The sequence below is a fragment of the Acanthaster planci genome, linkage group LG05, assembly GCF_054643075.1.
Source record: "Acanthaster planci isolate LZ-2023a linkage group LG05, COTS_SCS, whole genome shotgun sequence".
Classification (NCBI taxonomy): Eukaryota; Metazoa; Echinodermata; class Asteroidea; order Valvatida; family Acanthasteridae; genus Acanthaster; species Acanthaster planci.
Genome location: NC_141781.1, coordinates 7,670,902 through 7,697,179, shown reverse-complemented (window position 1 = coordinate 7,697,179; position 26,278 = coordinate 7,670,902). Strand labels below are relative to the sequence as shown.

General features: G+C 43.3%; 2 protein-coding genes across 2 annotated transcripts in view; one reads left to right on the top strand and one right to left on the bottom strand.

Annotated features, from left to right (window-relative positions):
* Positions 1–67: 67 nt before the first annotated feature.
* On the bottom strand, positions 68–2,992 carry LOC110988237 (neuropeptides B/W receptor type 2-like). Its single transcript, XM_022251567.2, has one exon. The coding sequence runs from the start codon at positions 1,624–1,626 to the stop codon at positions 457–459; it is 1,170 nt and encodes a 389-aa protein (XP_022107259.2). The 5' UTR covers positions 1,627–2,992; the 3' UTR covers positions 68–456.
* Positions 2,993–10,461: 7,469 nt separating this feature from the next.
* adamtsl5 (ADAMTS like 5) overlaps positions 10,462–26,278 on the top strand; it is a 77,036-nt gene continuing 61,219 nt past the window's right edge. The window contains exon 1 of the mRNA XM_087136626.1: positions 10,462–11,183. The gene's annotated coding sequence lies outside the window, so the exon portion shown is untranslated. The remainder of the gene's footprint in view (positions 11,184–26,278) is intronic.

Below are 26,278 nucleotides of genomic sequence, written 5' to 3'. Positions count from 1 at the left end.
CATGGATTGGATTTGGGATTCATGATTAACTACGTATCAGGGAGATACATATAAATGACAAAAATACAAAATCGTTTGCAAAATATCCCATATGGCTACTACATGTACTGCGTTCAGACACAAATCTTGCCAATTTAATAATATACTCGTCCAAGAAATCAATTAATCAAATGCCCATAATTATCTTTCCGTCGAGTCACAATTCCAAACTTCTTCCAAACTTCTTCCAACTGAGCATACAGTGCTTATTAATATATGTTGGGTAAGGGCAAACCTGTTATACATAATTCCAAACTTGTCGGGGGAAAATACACTGAAACAGTATAGCCAAACGTTCGGAAGAGGCCTAACATATCAAACCAGTACAGCATCGCTTCAAACCATTTAACAAAGGAGAAATCTTTTTTCAGAGAAAGCTAATGTCCCTCAATAGTTGCAATAGTCCAAAGCAAAGGCTTATAAACTCCATCTCCTGTCTAGACCATTCATCACAATCCTATCCTCTCCATCCACCTCGACGATGTAAGGATACCCATGGACAGTGTGCATAGAGGTTGTCACTGACGGCCCCTTGCCAGCTTTGGAGCCTCTCTCACTCAAGTACCGATTGGGTGAGGTTGGCAAGCGTCGCCCACGACCGATCCCTCGGACGTCGCTTCCTTTCCCAAAGGGGATGGCTTCAACGAAGCGATCGCGGATGTCTCCACTGAGGAAGACGTACAGCAAAGGTTTTACTGCAGAGTACGCGTAGGCGTAACAGGCCACAGTGGTATGGGACAGGAAATCACTGCGAGTCGTCGCCTCGCTGTGGATCCCCGGCTGGAGAAACGAGATGACATGATGGGGGAGCCAGAGCAGGGCCTGGGCACAGATGAGAGACGCGATCAGTAGTACAGTGGTTCGCGTCTGCTTGCTGCGTGGCTGGCTTTCATCCTTAGCGGGTCTCCAGAAGTTACCATTGGACTTGTACAAAATCCAGAGGAGGCATCCTAAGGTAAACACCACCGGGACGCAAAAACTAACAATGAAGGTGTACAGTTGGATAACGAGTGTAGGGCCAGGCATAGTCACTGTGCAGAAGGATGAGTGGTATAACGTCTGTGTGCTCTTAGTGTTAACGGATACCGGAATCGTGAGAATGACAGCACTTAGCCAGATCATAAGGTTGGCAACGACAGATTTTCCGAGGTCTCGTCGCGGGGCGTACGAATTGGGCAGTGCGATTACAAGGCACTCGTCCAGTGCCAAGACGCCCACTGTACAAGCACCAACCGTCTCAGTCATGTGATTGAAGGGGAGCAGGAACCTACAAGCCGGACTGCCGAACGGCCAGTCCTCCAGGACAAACTCAGCGGCGAAGAAGGGACCTGTTGTGATAAGAAGGAGTAAATCTACAGCAGCCAGGCTGGCAAGGAAGACATCCAACACGGCCTGGGATTTACCTCCCCTCAGAGCCCGCAAATTGACATACAGAAGGCTTGCGTTTCCGAAGACTCCAACGACCAGAGTCAAAGCCATGACACTTGGGGCGACGTATCGGAGAGGTTGCTCCCTGAGGTAGAGAACGGGAATCGTTGGTAATGTCGTCGGTGATGGAGCTCCGTCCTTGGTGATATTTTCACCCATGATGCCAGGGATTTTATCGAGAGATGAATGGTAAAACAAGAGAAACAAGAACCCTCAGCATCAAACTGCAGAGAGCTAAAGGATCCACCGCCAGTTTAAGGTCTTTTTTGGGTGGACAGATCAGCGACGCTTTCCCTCTCACTCACAGTAAACATGTGTCTCGACTGTTACAACTTACGTTCGTTGTTACTGCTCGTCGCATCAAATGGGCTTAGACATCGAATTACCACCTTTAATAGATGTTCCATTTTCGTGAGTCAACCGGATATACCACCACTTCTAACAATCAATAATATTAGTCTACGACAAAATCCATATTCAGATCTTCATCATTGATTTATCATTCTGATGAGTGTTCTGCTACCGCCTATAGCTGCTTTAATCTATAGAGCTACGGGTTATTGTTCGTAGGTCTTTGAATCACCGAATGTCGGCATCTCTGTTATGGAGAAAATTAATAAGGTCAAAGTTTCCCAGTAGTATTAACAAACTTCATCAAGCTATTTAAAATTATCTAGCGCATTCAACATTATCCCTATACTTACAACTGATGGATTTCGTCGTTACAGAATCATACCTGGTTGAAACTTGGGAAAAATGTTTTTTTGTTAGTCGTCTGATGATTACACTGAGTGAGCTTCTAAAAGAAGTGTTGCTGTGTGGGGATGACAAATATAAAACACGTGAGATGATTTGATATAATTGTTGCTAATTCACTTCTCTTAGTAAAACAAGCAGAGCAGTTATTACATTTCACCGTGACACACGATACCCGTGGGATGTCTGCATCTAGTTAGACTTGCCAGCACACCGGTAGATGATGATCGTTTGGAGTCATCGATTACCCTCCATCAATTCATGAGTAGAGCCCCTTTGAACTAATTAGTTACCCCCAGATGGCTTTCTCTGCATGCGAGTGGAAGCGAGACCCGATGCAGCTATTAACGTGCGTCCTGAACCTTAATTGAGGGGAACCAGCTTTCAAACCGAGGCCAGGATTAGTTTCCTCTGGCAATTATCACTCAGAAGTAAGAAATAGATAAGGTGGTGTCTATCAGACCGGACTGAGCTGAAGTGCACAAAGATTTTAAAAGTTAGAGGACCCAACATTTCAATCCTAGCGGAATCCTTCTTGAAGGCAAGATTTGGCATAGTTTATTGTAATGATTACGATTTTTAAGGCTAACAACATGTTGTTCGTAGTCAAGCTTTAACTCTGAGAAACTTATTTTTTCTTACAAATGCTGAGAAAAATTTCAAATAATTTCAAATATGCTATTCAAATTCGAATTCGGCTTAAGTCTAATAATGTATCACTTTTTACAATTCACCCAACCAGTACTACATTTGTTTCTTTGGGGATATATCATACATTAACGGAAATGGAGATTGCTTCCAAAAAGTTTCCCAGTTGTATTGTGAATAGTGCATGTAGTTCAAACACTGTGTTCACTCGTGGGCCTTTGAAAAAAGAAAAAGAACTCTCGCTGTAGACCAACAAGCACTAGTCATAGTTTGACGGACTTCGAGTGGCAAGAAGTACTACGACCCATATCTGGATGATTAGAAGTATTTTTAGAATGAGACATAATCAGTTGTAGTAAGTCGTGACTGTCAATGACGTAATCCTGTGAATGTTCCTACGCCCAACGTGCCAAAAAGAGATATCAGTTGAGTTAAAGTGACCTACTGCATATTTTGCTCATTTATCCGAAAAGCGTGCCAGTGATTAATGTTTAGCCTTGGATTTCTATCTTACTAGCTGTCAACTAGAATAACCACCACACTTTCAGCAGTTTGGTTTGAGACCATTTCCGGAGTCATCCTTCATGGAAAGCATTGGCTAGTGAGTCACAAAATGAGTCTCGTCTCAGGAAAGAAGAGCAGTAATTGAAATCAGCATGTAGCCCGTAGACAGGAATTAGATAAATTACCAAATGCGTCGAGGAGATAGAGAGGAAAACACATTGAACATTAAGGAGGTGCAACTCTTGAAAGATGATGAAAGTAAAACTGTCAAGCTACGGTTTCTGCCTATAATACCCCCTAATTTTTTTGACAGCTTCTGAGAAACGTTACTTACTGCTACTAGCTATGGTGTTCCATATGTGCCAGTCGCATTTTTCGACAGGCGTCACATTTTTCAACGTGCGTCGCATTTTTCAACCGTCGTCGCATTTTTCGATGGGCGTCGCATTTTTCAACGTGCGTCGCATTTTTCAACGGGCGTCGCATTTTTCGACTTGCGTCGCCTTTCAATGTGAAGCCAGCACAACAGAAAATTGCCGTGACACAAACTCTATTTGGCGCCCTCTGTCCTTCTTTGAGCAGCTGAGAAAGTACAAGGCGCTGTTCAAGACAGTGTGGATGTTAATTCGATTCGCCTTCACCGGGGAAATTTAGCACATGTACGCTCATTCCTTCCTTATTTTCAGAGACTTAGCAAGTGCCGGAACCAAATTTTTGGGGAAATAATTTTGGGAGGCTAAAACATTTGACTATTTTACGTAATCTCGCGGTCTGTCCTGGCGTGAGGCTAGATTTTGATTTGTCTTACACACTTCGGAGAGGGAACAAAAATGAATACTGGCAAAAAGACTCGTCCCTTATTTGCACTTTCATCTGTTGGGGACGGCAAAATTATTAGCACACCCCATTTACTCGATCGGTTCAAAAAATCTATCCTGTTGGTGGAACTCAAACCTAGAACCTCCTGCTTCCTAGTACAGATATCTTAACCACCGAGCACCTAGCTGGGCCCATCCACTTCTGGTGAAGCAACGGGTACCTCAGACTGTCGATTGGTAACTGTCGATGGAATTGGGCTTCGGGAGGATGTAAATTTCAGAGTGTGAGTTCAAGGGAGGGGTCTAGGACCAAATTTTCGGGGGGGGGCTTGTTTAGGGAGGCAAAAACTTTCGAATTTTTTTTAATGTAACCTTCATTGGCCTTTCTAGGGGTAGGGTGAGCCTGCATGGGGGGGTTACACGCTTTTTAGAAGAGAGAAATGAAATAGAGAAAACAAAGCAAAACAAAAAGCCTTTCTCTCGCTTTTTTATTTTTGATTTTAATTTAGGCCGGGGGATGGCCCCGTTGCCACCCATACCCCAAGCCGCCCTTGAGTGGGTCAAGTTCCATCCAATCTGGTGTATCAAATTCACATCGCCCCGCCGCAAAAAAAAAAAAAAATGCCACCATTTCGCCTTGGGTCTTCTGGCCCGATCCTGAGGGTTGTCATGTAATCCTACTAGTCCTCCCAACTCACTTCTCCTAGGTGTCTTCAGGATTGTGAATAACTCTTTTGTGCGCTCTCTTGAGGAATCATTGGCCTAAGTACCAAAAAAGCGCCAAGTCTCTAGCGATTTTAGCTGGTCTTTATTTTGAGACCGGAGCGTGAAATGAGAAAACCACGAATTGGCCCAGTTCGATTTTGAGGTCGATGTTTTTCAATATACATGCATATATAGTTCCATCGACCGAAGGGACGTTTTTACGTGTCTGAAAAATGGATTGAAGTTGAGGAGAGTAATAATGTACTTGACTTAAAACCTCAACGGTTTATTTCATCTCATGGCAGATGTTTCAGCCATACGGCTTTAGACAAGCGGAACAATGCTCCTCGGGCTATTTGAATTTCATGTTGTGATAAAAACAAAGTTTCGGTTGTAAAATTAATTGTCCAGATGGAAGCATTCAATTTAAATCGATATTCCAATCCTACTCGCTAATTAAGTTCAACAAGCCGACCTCGTGCATTATTCACAGAATTAAGCACGCCTAGCGTCCCGGTGGAAGGCCATCTTTCATGATAACGCTGGGGTATGACCAAACTCCTGATGACTGCGAATGTTGGAAATGAGCCGTGATGACTGTTTCTGAATGAAGATATCTGCGTGTACCATGAGACAAAAATGAACGATCTGGCGACAAAAAAAAGTTTCGCGCAATGATGGACCCAGGTTTTGAGTCTGAGTGGTAGAGGGGACAATGTAGGGATTTGGTTCCTAAAATAGAGAAAATAAGGGGGGGGATTTGAAACACGTCTGGGGGAAATAGGTTGTATTCATGAGTCGGCCATCTTGAAGTGAAAGTGAGGTTAAACTTTTTACTTGGGGAACCAGAAAGTAAACATAACCGTTGAGGGACGGAATAAAAGTTCACACAAATTCATGCAAGATATTGTTTAGAAAAATTTGCATTGTGACAAATTCTGTTTTATCTTTTAAGCCATATTTAAAAATGAAAGTGAGGTTTGAAGCCTAAAATAGTCAGGGCACCACCCAAAAGAACAGATTATATCGAATACGATTGACTTAGGAAACGAGATGGCGTTTCCCAAGAATAAGGTCTAGGCCCTATTCCCATACCACACAAGATATGTCACTGCACTGTGCATGTGAGTGTTTTGCTCGACTTCTTGTAAAACTCATGTGACATTTTGATGAGGCTTCAGAGCTTCACAGGGGAAAAACGATAATTTACGGGTTTTTTTTTTGCGATAATGCGTTTGATTTATCTTGGTGAAGCGGAAATCCATAACCTGTCGACATCAAGTTTCTCCCTTTTGACGAAAATCGAATGTGACGCCTGGAACTGAGATACCTGCAAGATGCGACACTGGATTGTTAGAGAAAAGGAAAAGCCAACTTAAGAACACTAAACGTGTTGACCAGTTCATAACAGGTTGGTTCCGTTCGGATTGCGTGAGACTATCGCGAGGGACGGGAGGCATGGGACTTGATATGGAATCCCTCCTTCAATTCATCGACCCCATAAAACTCTTTTTTTTTTAAACCCTTAAGTACCCCTTAGTGAAAGATCCCACCCATGCCTCTGCTACGATGCATATTATTGTCTCACGATTTTTAGTATGCAGGCCATTTCTTAGACTTATTTTTGAATGTGTATACGCGTAGGTGTCTATTTACTTAGCAGATTGTCAAGGTCACATATTGCTGAAATGAAAAGGAACTTATCCAGACATAACGAATTACTAAAATCCCAAATCCTGAAAGGTGTGTCCTTCAGCAGACGGGATAGAAGAAGCCAATTACTACAACATGACGAATGTTACTTGTTAGGAATCGAGTAGGCATGAAACTTCCCGTGTTAGCTTTGTAGATCCGCTCCTTTAAATCTTGGATTCCCTCTGCGGTAATCGCAAACTGGTACAATTGATCAGAGAAATAGGCACGAAGTCACATTAAATTCCATTTATAAATTCTTCCTCAGAAACTGCTCCCTGAGGTATGGCATGAATCAAGTTGCCCTGGGATCAAGTGTGAATTCTCAACTTTCCCACATCATTGAAACATTATACGAAGGATTGGAACTTTGACGCGGCGACTTGTTGGGCGTAAACTATCGCCACTTGAATACCGCCCTCCCCTGAAATAGAAATTGGGCAAGAATAGATTCTGACAGGGTGTTTTACCCTGAAGATCAGAAATCATTCACATACAGGATAATCGGACCAGACTCAAATTTCAAAAATTCTCCGCAGCAAAATTCAGCTTCGAATTAAGTTTTGTGAATTTTTTGACAAGTACTAATGAATTTCCATGGCGTTTTTTAAGGTTTACAAAGAGAAGCGGTTGGGCTCTGACGATTACGCTACGTCACAGCTAATGTCCAACAATCTTTAGGGAATTCATTTTATTTCTTATCAGAGAATCGAGATCATTTTGACTTGAACAGCCCGGATTTTTCGATCTAATCGGAAAGTACTGCCGTCACGAACAATGGGAAAGTGGTAGGCCTAAGGTTAGCCAGTTCCATTGTCGCTGCCAGAGTAGATCAGGGCAAGCAACCGTCTCGGCCCCAGGACACCGAGTTCTGTTTTTTTCAAGGGGGGGGAGGACTTTAACATTTGGCATTTGCTAATTTTTTTATGTGGAATAATTGATGATGATTCTCGTCGGCATGTGACAATTATCTTCATGGGTATTGCAAGTCAGCTATTTTGGGGGTTCGGGTCGTTTCCTCCCCCGAGCGGCGATTGACAACGGGCGGGGGAGCCGAGGCAGACGAGCGGCATCCGGGGCGGCTTCGGACCGCTGTCTTTGTTGTTCATTATTAGCACCTCGTTATCTCGCCCCGATCTGGAGACGCTTTTGTTTTAGCTGTGAATCGTCGAGGGAATAGTTTTTTCTCGAATTATCTCAGGCGTGACTCAGTCTGCTGCAAACTTTCGCAGTTAACTCAGTTTGGGAATTCTGGGGCTCCCTGGAGTGTAGGGGTTAACGATCTTTTTGGAGACTGGCCAAGTCTAAGGCTTGACAGTGTGCTTCTCACAAATGGACAAAATTGCAACATGGTGCAGAATGCCAACCACGACAACATCCCGGAGATTAAGTTTAGGCGGAAATTTGTGTTTGTTCCTGGCAGCATTTTTTTAAACACAACACGCTGGGGGGAACCCGACTTGAACAGAGGCTGTATTCGTGGCTCTGGAGGATTTTTAAAGGGGAGTAGGCTAAAGACCGGCATTTCAACAGGGAAGCTCCCACGAAGAGGCATTGAGACTGGTTTCCTCCCAAGAACCATTTTCCCATGGGAGAATACACAGGTTTCCCCAGATACTCAAAACATTTGCTCCCTGGCGCATTCATGGTTGATGAATAAACCACTTTCTGCCGTCCTCGTTCACAGAATCAATACTGAGGATTTTTGTTTTCATAACACTTACGGGCCTTGTCGTTTCCCCGTAAAGTTCCCGTTACTTTTGGTCCCTCGAATAACAGCCCACAATACTGTCGATTTTGACAAATCAATAAAGGGTTAGGGGCCTATGCCGAAGCCTGTGACAATAATGAATCTGTGTCCCTCAAGAAAACAGAAATTTACGCACCCCAAGAAAAAAACAAAAACCTATGCCACAAAGTACATGTAACGGTTTAAAATCGCAATTTGTTTAGCCAAGACAAGTAAGCTAACCCAACGGGACCCTTACTATTGTGCGACAGTGTAACCTTGCCCTGCTTGATTATGTTTACCACAAAAAGAAACTTCTACCCGATCTTGTATACCACAATCAAACACTGATTTTGCGAAATTTGAAGAATGCTGTTCAAATCCAGAAACTTGACTTCAAGTTTGTGACGAGTATAGTCAACTAGCACAAGAGGTCGCTAAGGGAACACAAAGCAGCTGTCTGAGCAAATATTTATATGACGTGAGACTCCAGAGGAAACCCTATAGTGAATTTTTAATTAAAAACAATCTGAATCTGTAACAAAAGTTACAGCTAACTGCCTGGGGGGTTTGTACGTTACCACAAACCGCAAGTATCTATGAATGCTGCCGAGATGCCCAGGTCAATTGGTAGACGACTCAATGAAATTCCCATAATCAAAAGTCTCCCCCCGCAAGGACGAAGATGGAGATTGCAATTTTTTTCGGTTGAAATCTGAACATGTCTTTATTTCAATACGGGTGGGCTTGTAACCGTCGCTTCGAAATCCTGTTAAAAAACTTCAAAGTTCAGCACCACAAATGACCTTTTGCAAAGAGAGTGGAGTTTATTCCTTCCTGACACGAAGTTGGGCCACTTTTCAAAGTCGATCACATCTTTGTTGCATTCTTATCATGTTTGTTCGACAAAGTAAAAGATCAAAGTCGTGGGTCTCAGAGAAATTATGGGTTGTTCAAGTGGGAGCTAAGAAATCACTGTTGGTTTTGAAGAAGTCTCCTCCGGCCTGGCTGTTCGTGGAAACTGTCAACAGTGTTGTTTCCAAACATCAATTTGTTTAGAAAAACTTTTGAAGTGTCACAGGGAAACAACATATCATGGTCACTCAACAAGCCTGGTACGAAAATGGCGCCAATGTGGCTTTCACGGCATCTCAGATCTTTGTATCTCTATCTCAAGCACAGCAGTCATTTTTAGTGACAAATTTTGGAAAGTTTGGGACTTCTTCTGGGCTACTTTTCAAGAAACATTCGGTCAACGTCAATCAATGAAAATAAAAGCAACACAGAGCTGAGCTCAATGAGAAAATGCCATCAGGGCGCCAAACGGGGAACCACGACGCAAAAACAGTTGTCGCAAGAGGGCGCTGGACTAAGTCCAATGAAACAGTTAAACTTAAGTAATCATGATTCAATATTTGTATTTACATGTATAGCCTGTGTTTGTTTCCCACTTGTAAGATATAAATTAGCTCCCTTCTGCTCACCAAGCACACGAGTGTTTTGTGTAGTTCCCCCGGGACCACACCCCAACTGCAGAAGCACGACGTTGCGCTCAGGGTCGGTAAAGGGCTCACCAAAATGGCGGAGGATCTGATAGCAAAAAAAGATGGGCGACCCACAAAGTTCAGCAGGGGGTATAGAGGCAAGGTCGTATACCCACTATGTTACATGCAACAGAAGTGCAGCTGGACCAGAAATCGAATGAGACATCTGTCAAAAACTATTTGACTTGATACTAAAATGCTTTTCACAGACTGGTACTTTGCCAACTTTAAACGGGCGTTAACGCTGCCAGGTGAACAGAAATTAAGTGGGTTATCAGTTCATCAGTTCGGTTATCATTATTAGTTTATCATAAATTACGAGTTCAAGATGATTTTTGCTTTAGCGCGTTGTGATTTATTCTCATCCCAGATATGTTAACAAAAAACTGTCGGACCGCAATCCTTCCTCACAATTTAAACCGATTCCGTGCCAACAAAAGCTACAACAATGCAGAGTTTTTGAATATGTCGAATGACAAAGTGGACGTGCAAGCGCAACCAAGTTCCGCCTCGCCTGGTCCTTTCTGTCCGTGTAAAATTTGAAAGTGTAAGTTGTTTAAGGGACCACCGTATCCTACATTACAGCGCCATTAACAAGGACCCCCAGACCATTCAACTCCGAGTCTGCTGAGACCATAACGAGCGTCACGCACGCGTTGTGGAAAGGCATGAATGAGCACTGTTCGGAAAGTGATCCAGCTAAACCATTCGATAACAGCGAACCCAAGTCGGTGTGTAAGGCAGTCCACATCCAGCAGAAAGAAAATCCGGCCACGATCCAGAGGACTAGTATATAAGCCAGCAGTCAGGCACCTGGATCAAGGCACCGACTCCTGACTAACTGCCTGGGGTATGCTGGTAGCAGATTGAGAGTGGCTTTGGAGAGAGATTTGCGAACCTTTCGCTTAACCAAACACCAGGGCAGGGATTGACGCAACGAGGCAGCCGCGCTGCGAATCCTGACGCATCCCGCAACTATTACAACCGACTCGGGGCAAGTGACTGTCGGGACTCGTAGCCTTGGTTTTTTTTTACGAATCACATTTTGAACTCGTCTAAACAGCTCGACGAACGGCTCACGGTTGGTCAATTTGAGCGAGCGGGAGACCGGAGCTGAACGCACTTCCAGTCGGTGTCGGTACAGACAAACAGAGGCCGGAGTTCGTGAACCTCTCCGCGGTTGACCGGCCGCAACAAACAAACAGGGTGCAGCGACAGCGTGTCTGAGGAAGAGACTTCAGTACAGCGACCCACCAAATACCGGAGTTGACAGATCTGTTGCTGCCAATTTTGTTTGGACGAAGAAGACGTGAAAAGAAGGTAAGATAAAAAGACAGCTTCACATCTCTAGAAACTAGTACGAGCAATGTTAGGTGGTAGGCTAATGGGTAATGCTTATAAATTGTATGTTCAGTGTTTACGTCTTCTGTCACAAATTTAGGAAGAGATAATAACAATGTTGTGGTGAAAGAGGAACACAATGAATATTTCCTTAATTGGCATAACCTTGGTTGACAAAGTCGTGCTATTATGTTTGATAGGACAACGCGATAGCAGCAGGCGAGGTAAGCGCCGTGTGTTTATTTGTCCCGATATTATAAATGATCATCTGACGAAATTTACGGCAAAGGGGTAGCAAGGTTGCCACTTGATACGTTTTCAACGAAGATGCATTGGGGTTTAACAACATTTTGCTATCAACAGATAATGGTGAACATTTACAAACGGTGGCTTTTGGGGGGAGGTCATGCTTGGGAATGTACAAAAAAAAAGATTCCACGGGCCAATAATCTTAACATGACCATCTGAGAAAATGACGATTGACGGCTACTCTAGTAAACTGGCTTTAGTGTCAGGTACATGTCAGTGGTTTAAAGGTTTTAGGCCATGGCCGTTGAGGGCGAACACTGTGCTACTTTGCCCGGGTTACCGAAAGGCAAAATGGCAGGTTTGAAAGTAGTTTGCGAATTTTGATGGCATGTGTAGGCCTACCGAGAGTACGGGGTCTTTTTTTCACTACAGTGCCACCAAAATTGTGTGTTCTTCATTTAATTCTCAGAATTGAATTGAGAATGTACAAGCTTGTTCTTCAGCATAAGGGTTCTTTACCTCTCACAGGTGAGAGACGAGGGGGGGGGTTCCCGCCCTTTCGATCTTGGCCGTGCACTAACAGAACTCACTGGCACTTGGTACCAGTATGCATTTTGAAGCCATTTTGAAGAAATGTGTTCATCTGTAAAATTCCAGCTCAATCAAACATAGCGTTAGGAGTTATGGCCATTTTTAACTCTCATTTACCGCCCAGGAAAGTGAGCTCGCTGACCGTCATGAATGAAAGTAACGATTCCACAGCATTCTGCGCCAAACATTGACACTTTGCAAGAACGGGTCATCCAACTGTTCTGTAATTGGTGTCAAAACGTCGGTTAGGTGAGGCCGTAGGGCTTGAGTCCTTCTCGGACCTCTGTAAATAACAAACCAACAATGACGTGAAAGCTTGAAAAAACGTGACGATTACTAGCGTTTTATATGATGATTTCATTCGTTTTCGTCGGAAAAATTTACTCCTTCGTCTGAGTTACGAGACAGTGTGTCATTGTAGTCAAACTGAGTTGTGCCCTGAAAGAACGACAACAATTATCAAAACAGTTATGGTGAATACAATTTGATTACATTCGTCCCTGTGATGTCGAAGAGTCCACAGCACGTCATTTATTCTAGACTGTATACAAACTATCCAACTAATATTTATTATCAGAATTAAGGCGGATTATTTCCAATCTATTGAACGTTCACTTCCAAATTTGAAATGGCAAGTGATTACCTTGGGCTTGCGGCGCGCCATGTGCGGCAACGGAGGGCTCGAGTTTTATTTTTCCTTGAGAACCTCTTTGGACGTTAGGGGACGTCTGATCTTGCCCTTAATGACACGTGGCATGATAGAATGTTCGTTAGCAGCGGGATGCCGCCAAGAAAGTTACCACGTGACTTGTTGCCATGCATGTCTTACAGATGGTCTGCACTTGACAGTGGTACAGTGGGTATGCAAGGCCGGCCAGACAGTTTTATCAGTAGGCTGATAAAATACACTTAAAAGGAATTTCATCAACTGCAGTATCCAGTCATTAATCTAACACACACGCCTGCAGGTATCTGTTTTTGTTACAGTGTTTGCTATTTTGTGCAATGGTTGACCGGTCGTTTGAGCAGAATTGAAAAAAAAGAAGGAAAAGAAGAATAAAGCTTTCAATCACAAAGTGGAAAAGGGGGCTGGGGCTGTTCCTCGGGCAGCCAAACCTTTTCTCCATTTGAAAACTCCATTACCCCGGTCGTTGTGCAACATGATAGCTAAAGACATCTCGAATCAGAAATTAATTGTTTAAGATTATGTCTCGTTGTGATCCTATTATGGCTACATGGCGTATCCCTCCCCCTCTAAGGAAGAGGCCAAGACCCGCCCCTGCGTGGGCCTGTCCCTTCTGATTGCCCAGAAATGTACCAAGATTTATGCACTCCTTCCTTTTCCAACTACCCATGGGGTAAGTTGCCTACTGGTTCACTCGTAGATCGGGTTGGGTAGGAAACTTCCGCCTGATCAATCAATCCGACCTCCTCCCTAGGTAGCCTATATAATTATTTCGAACTGATTGCTCGTTGCCCTGCAAACTGTAAAAGACGGCACGCACCGCTCCCCAGCTAAGACTCCTTCAACTCCTTCCACGAAAGCGCCCGTTATGCGAGAAACCACTTCCCTTCATCCTATTGTCGGGGTGAAATGGGGCCGCTTTTAATTCACCTGTATAGCCTCTACAGTTAGAGCTGTAATTATCACAAGATAGCCAAATTGGCTTGATTCCGAATCCATTAATGGCACCAAAGCAACACAAGAAGGATTAGATAGTCTTCTGGATCTTTCTGAGCTAATCTCAAACTATAACAAACCAAAGGACGACCGAGCGAAATTCAATTGAACTGGAAGAGGGAATCGCACTAAATTAGGGAGAAGTTCGAGAGGGATTAACCCAGAAGAAATTCACTCATTTGTATCAGTATATATCTGTGATTTCTGGCGTTGTATGCATGGTTTTCTTGACGACCGGTAGGAAAAACCAACATACAAACAAGGATTTTTGTCGCGTTGGATTCGATCTTTGGATTTCAAACTTAACAAAACAGACCATCATGAAAAGAAATTGTTCCGCAACCAACCTCACCGCGAAGGCTTCGCGTTCTGTTTTGCTGTCATCTCATCCACTTTGCACACATGCATAAACCAATACGTATACGCGTTTAATTTAGGCCTATAGCAGGCTTTTCTGATGAAGATCAACCGTAATCATTTAAGCTGGTTTTCTGATTCAGAACTGAGTACATCGACTGTTGGCTCTCCTTTTTGTAATCAATTTTAGTCGAAGCCTTTATATAATTACCTCTAGGAGTAGCATTAATCTGTCACATCCCGGGGCCGTAATGGCAAACGACTGAATTTACAGCTGTAAAAATCAGCGAAAAGTAGTGATATTCACCTGGGCTTTGTCATTTATTTCTATAACCGAAGTTGGAAGTTTAAAGTCAAATGCACAGCAAATAATAGAATGAAATCGATACCCAATATAGGCCGATGCAACTCGAATACGCTGCAAGGTACAATAAGCCAGAACAAAAGAAAAGCGTTTCGACTGAAGTTTCTAAAAACATTACCTTCCACACAGGATCTTTTTCCCCCACAATTCTGAACAAGCCTGGAGCCAGGCGTAACCCCATATCGCATCACTATTCACGTTATTATTCAACCCTCTCTCCTACTCGCACTGGCCAAAAACATGGAGGGGGCCGACAAGGGGATGGTAAACAGCGGGAAAGTAGACCCGTGTGCAGACCCACAAAAGAGCAAGGCGTCACAGTGGTTTCAAATTTTCCCTTTATTCAAATCTTTGGAGCGACCAAGACTGCTTGATAAACAGCCTATGGCTCTTTTAACACTCTACACTTATTGATGTTCGAAGCTTTAAATTATCCTCAGGGAAAAAAATCAAAGTGGACAAAATCACAACTATAATGTAACAAACAAGATGTGCGTTACTTTCCTTTAAGGGTACCGTAGTGTTCTAGACGCCAAAACGGCCACGATTCGTTCAATTAATATTGCGAAAACAAGTTTGGACAACATTCATTACTCAAACTGAATTGCTGAGACTTTAATGAAGAGATGCAAACCATGGGACTATAACTCAATAACGGTTTAGTTGATTACTCCATCAAGACTGATCATATTTGTTTCATTGAAGCCATCGTTAAAAAAGTTTCAACTACACATTTGTCGATTTTATTATTTACCTTCAGTTTACCGTGCTGTTCATGTGTCTTTCAACCTCCTCCCCACGACCGTGTAAAACATGTCTGTGATAAATCATGTTAGCCTCCTTTGACATTCAACCCTCTTGAACACAATGCTATATCCAATGCGAAGTCTGACCTGCTTCGGAGGAACAGCAAGGGCGACACAGTGCAACCTCCATAGACAAACTGGTTGAGTGATCGACGCAGAAATTATTTCGAATTTCGAAAGAAGAGGAGGGGAATGAAGATGTCTTCAAATACTCAGTCAACACATTTTCATAAACAGTGCCTCCCCGTAGATGTTACTGCTTCATCTTTCATGTGAGGTCTTTGATCCGAGGAATTTGCTTTGTCTGGGCTAGATGGAACATATATTTTCGAAAGATGATCTAGGCTACCTGAATACTAACTCTTGCAAAGGGAAATTTTGTGATGGGAGTAAATGTGAGTTTCAGTATTAAGGGTCTTTACTCAATGATGGCGATTTAGGGAACTAGAAATCAGAAGGTTGCACCCTGTGGGACGCCACTTTAAAACTTCAACCATGCTCCAAAAATCACCATTTCAAAATAAACACTCCCCTCTTTAATCGTCTCATAAAAAAATCTGCGTTCCTTCGCCTGAGAAGATTCAAACTGGAGTTGGCTTTTAAACATCTGCTGTTTCCATCGGAAGTCTTCGTTAAAAAGTCAACTCGGGTGATCCCCTGGTGAAAATGATAGTTTTCACCAAGTGTTTCCCTTTTACATATCTGTTTGGCAAGGATGAGCGCATACGACAAGACGACAAAATATCTGTTCGCAAAAAGGCAAACGTTTGAAGAGGCATCCAAACGCGTAGTTCTTTTGCAATGCAAAACAATTACAAAGAAATTGGGAGTGGTGATGTGACAGTTAAGCTCTCTGCCATTAAAGGGGCTATCGGTTATGTTTAGTAAAACATCGTTGGATTCGTCAAAATGTGTACAGAAAATGACAAGCGTTAAACCGCGTGTCACATTTCGGAATTAAGACATTAAAGTTCTTCAAAGAGAATAAACTTGTCCTTGAGCGTTGGAATTGAAGGACTATCTAAAACGTAGTCCAGTTCAGAAAATTGCTGACGAGTACATGAATAGCCCGTGAGCTGCACACCGTCTCTTCGCGGGTGATCTAAAGAAGGTAGATAGTGTAACACCATAAAGACTCTAATAGGACCTCGGGGTAACACCAAGTACAGATGATGTGAAACTGATATGCCCAACCCCTCTTCATTACGGTCGGCTGCTTTCTGCCTTTCACGGTGTGTGATCGTAAAATATGGTGATTAGCCCAAATTTCCCCGCCGAGACGCCGTCCACCCTGCCCATGCGCAGAGGAGGCCAGCGGGATTAAGTGCAGCCAAAGGTTACACATGGAGGCTATCTTTAATCTTACACCTTGGCCGTTTCCAGATCGGCTCACAGATTTATTGTAGTTTTGACGGGGCGTCCAAAAATTTGTTACAACAAATTACATCCCACTTCAACTCAATTTGAGGGTATAATGCGGAATGCATGTAAACAATTCTGATCTTTGGCCATGCTGCAACGCATTAACAGCCTCATCAGAATGCTGGAATCTATAACACTTGTTTTCCTAATTACAGATTCATGGCTCATAAGGTATTGTCATTCAAAGTAATCACTGATGCGGGCTAAGCAAACTCATGAATAAATCAAAATAAAAATCTTATCAGATTGGTCCGATCCAATCGTAGCTAGCTTACAACACTTTTAATTCTACTGCTGTCTGAAGAAACAAAATAGAATCGCGGTCCAGCGGATCAGCTCAAGTTGCCTGCATTGTCAGATAGTCCAGCTCTCCCATCGGTTAAAGATCAAGGAATGAGGAAGACAGAAACAACTAAAAACCCGCCCGACGACCGACAGCGATCGCATCGGCACGGCGACGCGACGCAGGCTTCCCGATCGTTTAGTCTGTGACGCCCACTAACGAGTGCGGCCGCAACTGTAGGGTGCAGACAGACATGGGGATCCGCTGTCAAGAAAAAAACAGCAGAAAGTCATCTAAAAATTCCAAGTCGTTCGTCTGTCAGAGCATCTATTGGCACGATGTCTTTACCTGATGGATGAAGCCGGGTCCAAGTTTAGCTCCCGCGTGACCTCTTTTTTTTTCCTCATCGAGAGCGAGGTGGCCTGTTTTTATCATCATCACTGGGGCACGAGCTCCATGAGCCGAGAAGAAAAGAGTAACTCTAGAAACATCTGTCGACAATCCAAGTGAGGTTCAATGGCTTTTCACTGGCAATTTGGCTTTTTATGTACCTCGAATTATCACCATGTTGTAACAATATCGGGCTCTCTTGTAGCATTTGAAGATTTTCTTTGATTGAAATCTAGCGTGCGCGAAGAAAAGGAATCGGGAGAAGTCTGTATTGGTCGGAAAGAATGTTTGCCGTTGATAAGGATCAAGAATCGCGGTGAGGAAACTCACGCAACCCGGAAAAGTAGCCCTAATTCGTTGGGTTGGAAATAGAGTGGGTACCTATACAGCCGTTGACTTGTACTAGTGGTGATGATGGTGATGGGATGGGGTGGTGGTGGGGGGTGCTGATTACATAATTAAAGCAATCATTATGCAGGTGAAAGAGTGGAAAACTTTGTGAAGCATTCCGCATTCATTATGAACGCGGCATATTATGTACACTGCTGTAAACACGGCAGAACTCAGAAGGCAAGGAATGTACTCGCAAATCTGCCCACAGAGTTACCCATGAGAAAGATTAAATCGCCGCCTGTCGCTTCCACAAATGCAAAGCTAGCTGTTTTTCAACAGCTGCAGCTTCTGGAAGGAGAAAGCCCCCAAACACCCCACAAAAGTCAGCCGCCCATTGTGTGCAAGCGAACGCATAATATTCGGCCGAATAATGAGAAACCAAATTGAAGCCGAATGCATGTGAGCTGTACCCTCGAGCCCTAGCAGCGAACAAGGTTAAAGACCATGAAGGATTTTGTGCAACACTGTGCGCCAACTTGGGTAAGCAACGGATCGGCAATGTTTCTCACTTACGAGGAACACCAGCCGGAAAGCGCGTTCAGCTGCGTGCATTCAATATGTCAAGTTGCCTGAATCCAGTAACTCGATACACTGAAATCGACTTTTGGCATTTCAATGTACCAACAACTATCAAAGCATTCTCGACGATGGCAGCAGATTTGAAAAAGAGTGCCTGGCCATTTACGTTTCATTTTGAGGCAGTGAATAAAACATGCAAAAGGTGGTCTGCACTGATATTGGTAATGATCGAATAAGGTGTAGGGTGTTCAATCAGAACTTTTTGGATGATGAATTCATCCATAGATAGGCCGGAAATGCAGATGGGCAGATATACTAGTCGCAAACCCTCTCGTTTTTTTTAAACTGAGTTTTTCTTATTTGAATTTCCTGTGCAAAATGATTGAGATTATTCGACTTTAGAAAGAAGAAAGTTCCTAATAAAAAAAATAAAACTGATAAACCATTAACAGTTGGAACTAATAAAAGTTTAAGAATTTAATCCGTTGTTTGAACAGCAATATGATACCTTTTATCATTGGCTGTTCGTCAAAAATTGCACATTTCACATTTCAAAACCTTCCTTTCACATATACAAAAATGTTTGTCATTACGGATAACACACTGACACGCTGCCTTGACATTTTGCCATCCAATCATCCAACAATTCGGTGATCCATCGTTCCATTTTCCAAAACAAATAGTAAAGAAAAACCACATTGTTATCACACACTGAACCCGAAAGCAGTCCTACGCTTGCTACGCCCCGTCCGGTATTTTCCCTCAACTAAGTTAATGAATGGAATACCCTTGTTTGAATGGAACGCGTGCCTCTGCCTAAGCATGAGAAAAAGGCCGGGTTGACAATAAACAAACGGGCCGAAAACTGTCACAGACATAGTTATTTGGAGTGACAAATGAACGCTGTTTGTAACACGCTCTTTTTTGCAGACATGCTGTGGCTTGATAGCCTATGTAAAAATCTATATTTGGATCAGGGACGTCCGTAATTATCCACCCAATTAATTTTTTCATCGAAGTCTCTGTATTTTTGGATTAATGATCGACGCACTGTATGATTATTCAGCGCTATTGGGAATGGGTGCGTACAGTCACAGCAAGTTGCACCATTACACAAGAAAATTAGCTAATGATGACTGTCGAAATGACAAGCATTTATGTCATCAAGCAATGAGGAGACTAAAGGTTTGCGTATCCTTAGGTGAGATAAAACGATCAGTCGGGAAACAGGGTAGTATTTTCCCGGATCACTCTTCCATTCTCTGAATAGTTTTGTTTACAAGTAAGAAAGTTAGATCTTTACTCGCTTGATCCCGGCCCGGGGTGTAATTTTGCACAGGTCTTCAATGTGCATCTGATTATTGTCACCACGATGTAACCTCACGTACTAGCACGTGAGAATGAGGTTGTATGGCGCAGGTACTGTCGTTTTAATTGCGTGAGTGTGCCTATTTACCTACACCTGTTATGCGAGGCATAATTGTCACGACAAAGATTAAGGCTACCTAAACACAGCTGTCTTCAAGTTAAAACGAATTTTCCTGTTCTGTAAAGGCCTGTCTGTTGAGGTGTTTAATTCAAACAGACCAGCTGAATTAGGTGATTGCTGTTCGTGATTAATGATTGGACGTGGTTATTTAGTATTGTGGGTCTCGGAGGGGCTCGTGTCGCTACACGGCGGCGCCGGGTGGTGCCTGCCTCAATCTGACCACACCTTGCTCTCCCGGTGAATTCGAACCGGGCACGGTGACCTAAACTCCAGAAGTCTCCCCAGATGGGTGTTTGTGAGGGAAGGGGGGAGGTTGCTGTTAAGGAACAGAAATCTCCAACAGGCCCCTCGAGATCAGAGCTTGTGGGGGTATTATTTAAATCAGACCTGGAGACTCGGCCCCGGCACGCCAATTTCACGAAACAGCGGATGCGCAGTTTGAGGTCTCCCAGGGAGAAGAGGTGAGGGGAGCCCCGGAGTACTGGTGCAAGACCTCGTGAGATCTCCATCGAGGGATGCCATTACAGCCATGACCCTGGACATTGTAATGCTGTGTTACTATACATGTACTTTGCTCTGAAGCACACTATACATGACCTAACGCCACTGGGTAACAGGACAAAAGGGCGGATCCAGAACCTTGGCGGGGGGCAAAAAAGTTGGAAAATTTAATGCTATTTTCATAGCCTTACTTAAAGGGAAAGACTACATTTGGGATCTTGTAACACTTTTGGAAGGGATAGGACGGAAACAGACCAAAAACATAGCCTTTTTGTCAGAACTTTTCAGTGAAATATTTGTTCCTCCTTTTGGGGTGGGGCATGGCGCATGGTCCTTGATCCGCCAGTACAGGACACTCGACCTAGCTGTGCTTCCAAGTTCTTGGGAAGGTTCAACATCAATCAAAACTATTAAAATCTTTTAACCTTTAATACGGCTGTTTCACAATAAGTGCGCCACCAAGAGTTTGCGACGCGTTGGCCAATCACAGTGCGCGAAATTTGTCGACCCAATTCGCGTTTGGAAAGGGTCGACAAATTTCGCGCCACATGATTAGCCAATGTGTTGCAAACTCTTGGTGACGCACTATTGTGAATCGCCTGTATTGTGCTGTGAAGTGAAAAAAATCGGAACATGTCATTATTTTTATGCTCCAACCTGCTTGCCGACATTTTCATTTTCTTTTTGACTTCATGAAAACAAATTGCACATTCGGATGTCATGGCACCAGCATTATCCGTACCATTTACTGGCTGGGATTATCCCAAAGTGAATACAGGTATTGTCAGTTAAATTTAAGATAGTAAACCAAAACCCGTTACATGTATTTGACATTTCAAATGTCTCTATCCTCCTTGTGCTTCGGCGATAGAATGCTCCCTCACTAAAGATAATTCTTGAAATCACTCTCTTTAATTTGCCGACTCGCGGTTCGGATAAAACATCCTCTGTGTTTTTTTCTTTGTCAGATCATTTTTCTGTAGCGGAAAAATTATGTTTAGCTTTAGAAACCAAGTCCATTTTTATGGTAAACGGTGGTGCGTTTAATGTGACCTAGCGTGGCAAACTCGATGACAGATAAGCATCGTTTGTCGACAGTTTTTCCTCGCCAAGTCTTTTTTTTTTCTCCTTAATTTTTCTCTTGGAAGAGGAGGGGCATGGCATCCCCGACAGATTGTCTAACCTGTGCACTGCTGGAGCCAGGGCCCCCGGTAAACAGAAACAATACTGCCCTTCTTGAACTGACCTGGATTGGTAGTTTTTGTCTGCTGTAATTATGTTTAAAGTCTGGTTTACTTGTTAGGGACAGTTTCGTCTAGCCACGCGGTAAATGTCTGTGGTCTAGCCTAGTGCCGTAAAAAAAAATTAATGGCAACGAATCAAAATTGTGTTTGGCGGGAACAAAAGCCTGCTGTTTATTTTTATTTTGGAGGAAGAGGAGGGGTTAAAAAGGAGATTTGTTATTTTAGGTCCGTGTAAAATGATATGTATGAAATGATAAATAAACAGCAGTGGTGTATTTAGATATTGGAGTTAGGTGATAACAAACGCACCTCATTCTCGAAAGAAGTAACCCCAGGAAATAGTACATTTGTCCAATCTGTTGGACTGTAGCATAACTCCGCCCCCTTACCCAACAAATTCAATGTGTAGCGCGCTATCATCACTTTAATAATGTTTTGTCTTTATATTATGCTGCAAGCAGTCAAGTGGCCACGGATGGTTGGTACTGTGTTTGGTTTCGCGTTCTCTCCCAAAATTCAAGCTACGATCATGGACCCTCTACTCAAACTTACCTGAATGCCTAGCTTGGTTTCAATGCCCATGGGGGTAATAAATTCAAGAGTGATCATGACTCATAGAATGTAGCTATTATAAACCTCTAGGCCGGGAAGCCGAAGACATCCAAGGTACCCCCAGGCAACGTTGTGGTGTTTTGTGCGCGTGCTTTTCAACGTCAAAATGAAATGTTTGTTGTGTGATGAGAATAAAAAGTCTAATCAAACTGATTAGAATAGGTGGCAACTAACTTGCTACTCATTCATTCATAGATGACGATCTCTTGCCACCAGGCCGTTCTAGGCTTTTGTACAAGAGAATTGGATTGGCAATGATCTCGTGAGATCATCTTGCACATATTTGCGCGTGTTGGGTGTCTGCAATGTTTTGTTCTAATCGACTGCATTCACCTTGAATGAGTCGATTAGAACAGTCTTTCTGTAATAACTGGCAGATTTGGGAGGGGGTTGGAAGTCACCTCTTCGCCAGAAGTAGGCCAATAATGTAGAGCTCTAGACCTTAAGTGGCTAAGTCGAGGCATCCCATGGTCTAGGACAATGAAAGCCCAAGGGGAGGAGGGCGTCTCCCTAAAGTTGTCTGAAGCTGTCACCTGCCACCGTACTTGACAATACACCTTTTCATCAATAAATTCATAATTATGCACGCATGCGCACAGATGGCCTTGGCGGCAAGAAGTATGAGCGGGCCATTGAAGAGGTACAGGGGCGCGACTTTGATGATAATTTTCTCTTAGGCTCTCTGGCTTTGTTCATTTTTTTTTCTTGAGAAAATCCCATTAAATCGTTTTTGCTATTACTAGTTCCTATTCTAAGTGGAAGTTTTAGTGCTCTGTAAAAAGACTTTGTAATCGTGATTTTTCCTGCATCTGCGCACGAGATCGCCGTTTCTTAGTATGGGCCCCTTCCATGACATCACACCCCTGTATCTTTTCATTGGCCTGCTCACACTTCTTGCCTCCAGGGCCGTTTGTGCGCATGCGTGCATAATTATGAATTTATTAGTGAAAGGGTCTATCATAGAGATAAATTTTGGCTGTTTGCCGTATTGCAGTGTCCGATTGATATCGAGTTGTCCTAGTATCAATTCGTAATGGTCGGTTTGCGGTACGTGCCACACCCTTTGCCAGAGTGAGTAAGGAAAACTGATGCCTCCCTTCCCATTGCTTTTTAAACATCTCCACCCCTGAAAAAGTGAAATTTTATGAAAGTCATTCTTAATTATGGCTCGTCTGTAGGCCATTATTATTATTGAGCATGCAAATTTATTTATTAATTTTTGTTTGGGCTCAAACCAGTGAGGGAGGATTTGGGTTCGGGGACCCGCATAGAACTATGGGGCTCCCGTTCCGAGTCTGAGAGGCGGAACGTGGAGCCCTCTACTTCTAGGGTAGACTTGGGGTAAGCATTTGCCTACAAAATAGATACAATAATTTGGGTTTTTCAGGGCTGGTTTTCTCATGAGGGTTTCCCTGTTGCCCGTTTTGCCTTCCCCGGAAGAACTCGAAGGCCGGCTCTGGTCACTGTCCGTCAGCGGCAGGTTCATAACACGCTTAACGTACCGATCAATGCCGATGTGTAAACACAAGAATGAGAGACCAGGTCGCACGATTGTCTTGTTTATGAGATGAGATCAATTTCGGGTATTTCTACAAGTTGCCTATATTTTTCCTTTCCCCCCAAGTTCTCTGGTCGAGTATCACAAACTGCCAAGTGCAAGTTGGCAGGAACCCAAAGATGAGACTGCGCCGCACTTTTTTCTATCTATCACCATTTTATCTGTGCAGAGAGCGGCGCAGACGTAACCGTTTCATGTCCATCGTCAAAGCATTTAATAGTGTGGAGACTGCGGATATGGACATGGATTTACACTTAGCTAGCGACCGCGAGGTATGCAAACCGCGTGAACCGTGCATTAGGCCGACATGTTTTATGTGCACGAAGTTCGCAGGTTCTGGTGCCAAGTTTTTGGTTCGAAGCGGCTTGTTACAAGAGCAAATTGAGGTTTGCGCGATGAGTGGAAACAGGCATGCATCAAGGTCATAAAAAGGGTGTTTGACATCGTAAGGACAAACACGCTATATGCATTCTTCATTTCTTAGAACTGAATCTTTCACGAAACAGAAAAACACTATTCCATCTAATATATCGCTTTACCAAAACATTTTGACTTACTCCCTGTCACGAATTATCGCATATGCTGTCTCCTAAGCTCTCATCAGAACCAAGAATGCCAGCTCAGCAAGTGTCTGACAAAAACTGTAGCCCTCTCAGTGTGACATTAAGTTGGCGTAGTGTCCAACTGGATGTATTCTGCCAAGGTTGAAATCAACAGTTGAAAGTGTGACATACGAGCCCTCCTATACTAAAGTATCAATTATGTTGTCATAATTAAGAAATTGCATTTATACAGCAGTTCAATTAACGGTGAAGCTAAAGTTTGCAATTAGTGATTCACTCAGACAGAAACAAAACGAAAACACAACATTACAAAAAAAAAGCAATAAACTTGAACAGCATTTTGTAATTTTATGGTAAACTCACTTTTCAAGAAATTGAAGGAATGATATAGATGGGCCTGCTAATTATCACCAGCAATAAGTCTTAGCACACTGATACCATTTCTTTTCCTTTCAACAATACAAAGCATTCATTGTTCACAGTCTGATTAGTCAGGCCATTCAAAGGATGCCGCAGCCTACAAGAAGTCATCTTGGTGTAAAAGATGAATTAAAACTAGGGGATCTTTAGATGAAATTTGAACGTGATCAAAGGTCTCAAATCGTGTGGCAGGCGCAAAAAGTATGCAAAAATAGAGAGGGCACACTCTAAATTTTAATAAGAGTAAAACATGAGATGACGACCCATAATCTGGTCTTGTGGTTACCACGTGGCATCGAATCCTGTGGATGAAAGAGGTAAGCTTTATTGAATGACGCTAGGTTCAAGGTTTCGTTTTGGTTGTTTTTACGTTGAGTATCAATTGTTACGAAAAAACTCTTGGCTCGCCTACATAACCTTCAAAAGTGGTGATCGCCTCCTTCATCGGTACAAGAAAAAATACAGGAAATTCAAATTGTCGCCAAGGAAAATGCCTTTTCTTGGGGGATCTCCGTCCGGTCCCCCTTCAACCCCTCCCACGAGGGGTTAGAGCAGTACAATCACAGTGACCTTGCCCCGGCGACTGCGGGCAATGCTCGACAGGAACACTGATACTCGTCCATCGTCGGACCTAGGGGTTGGACTACTTTTCGGGCTCTCTCTGAATCACATCTGATGGGGGTTTGTGTAAATCACGGAGAAATAATGAGCTCAGCGAGAAAAGGAAATTATTGGCCAATTTTGAGGGATTCCATGAGTCATATTTCGTTATCTAGGGCGTAGAAAGTACTCTGCGGGAGAGAGAGGGGTTTGAAAACGTCGTCACCCCGTTTGCCCACTTCACCCCAGGCCTACCACATCCACCTTTGTGCTGACTGTAACGTTCGTTTCGAAGAACTAAGTTGGAACCAGCTTTTCCCCAACAGTGTACGGTCTTCAGGGCTTGAAAATCCACAAGGGTCCTATTGCTTACGCAGTTCAATTATCGTCTTTGTTCGCTCCGAAGTGACCCCCTTTCTTCGATCCATCAGCTGAAGCCGAGGATGTGAACCAAGATCTGGGGTCTGACCTGTTTATGATCACTCCATGGTCATACAGTGTATTAATAGACATTCTGCATTTGAAAATTCAGTGGTGATCCAACGCAGATATTGGTATGCTTTGGGGCGGGGGACGTCCTCCTGTCGGAGCCATTTCGTACACCCCGTCCCTCGGGAGTGTGAGTATAGTGCAGCTGCTCCAGGCATTGAGCGGGTAAATTTATCGCCACCCTTGGGATAAAAGTCATTTGTCGACATTCAAAATGATCAGCGAGTAGCATACGGGAAAAGACGAGACATAGGCGTCAGTTATTTTTAAAATCTACTCGTTTTTTTTTTATTTCTTGAAGGCTTATTGTGGATTAAAAAGTTGAATATATGACTGTAAAAATAAGTCGCAGAGAAGCAAAGCACGCGTGTCGTCCCCAAATGTTATCAATTCAGTGCTATCAATAACATTTACCGATTTTCTGCTATCGGGTTATGGAAAAAATCTCGAAGTCTTCAAATTTCATAGCCGATTTGGGATGGGTGGCTCATTCATAGCTAGACGTGTACTTTGGGGATTACATGCAAAATTCCCCTTTCCGTG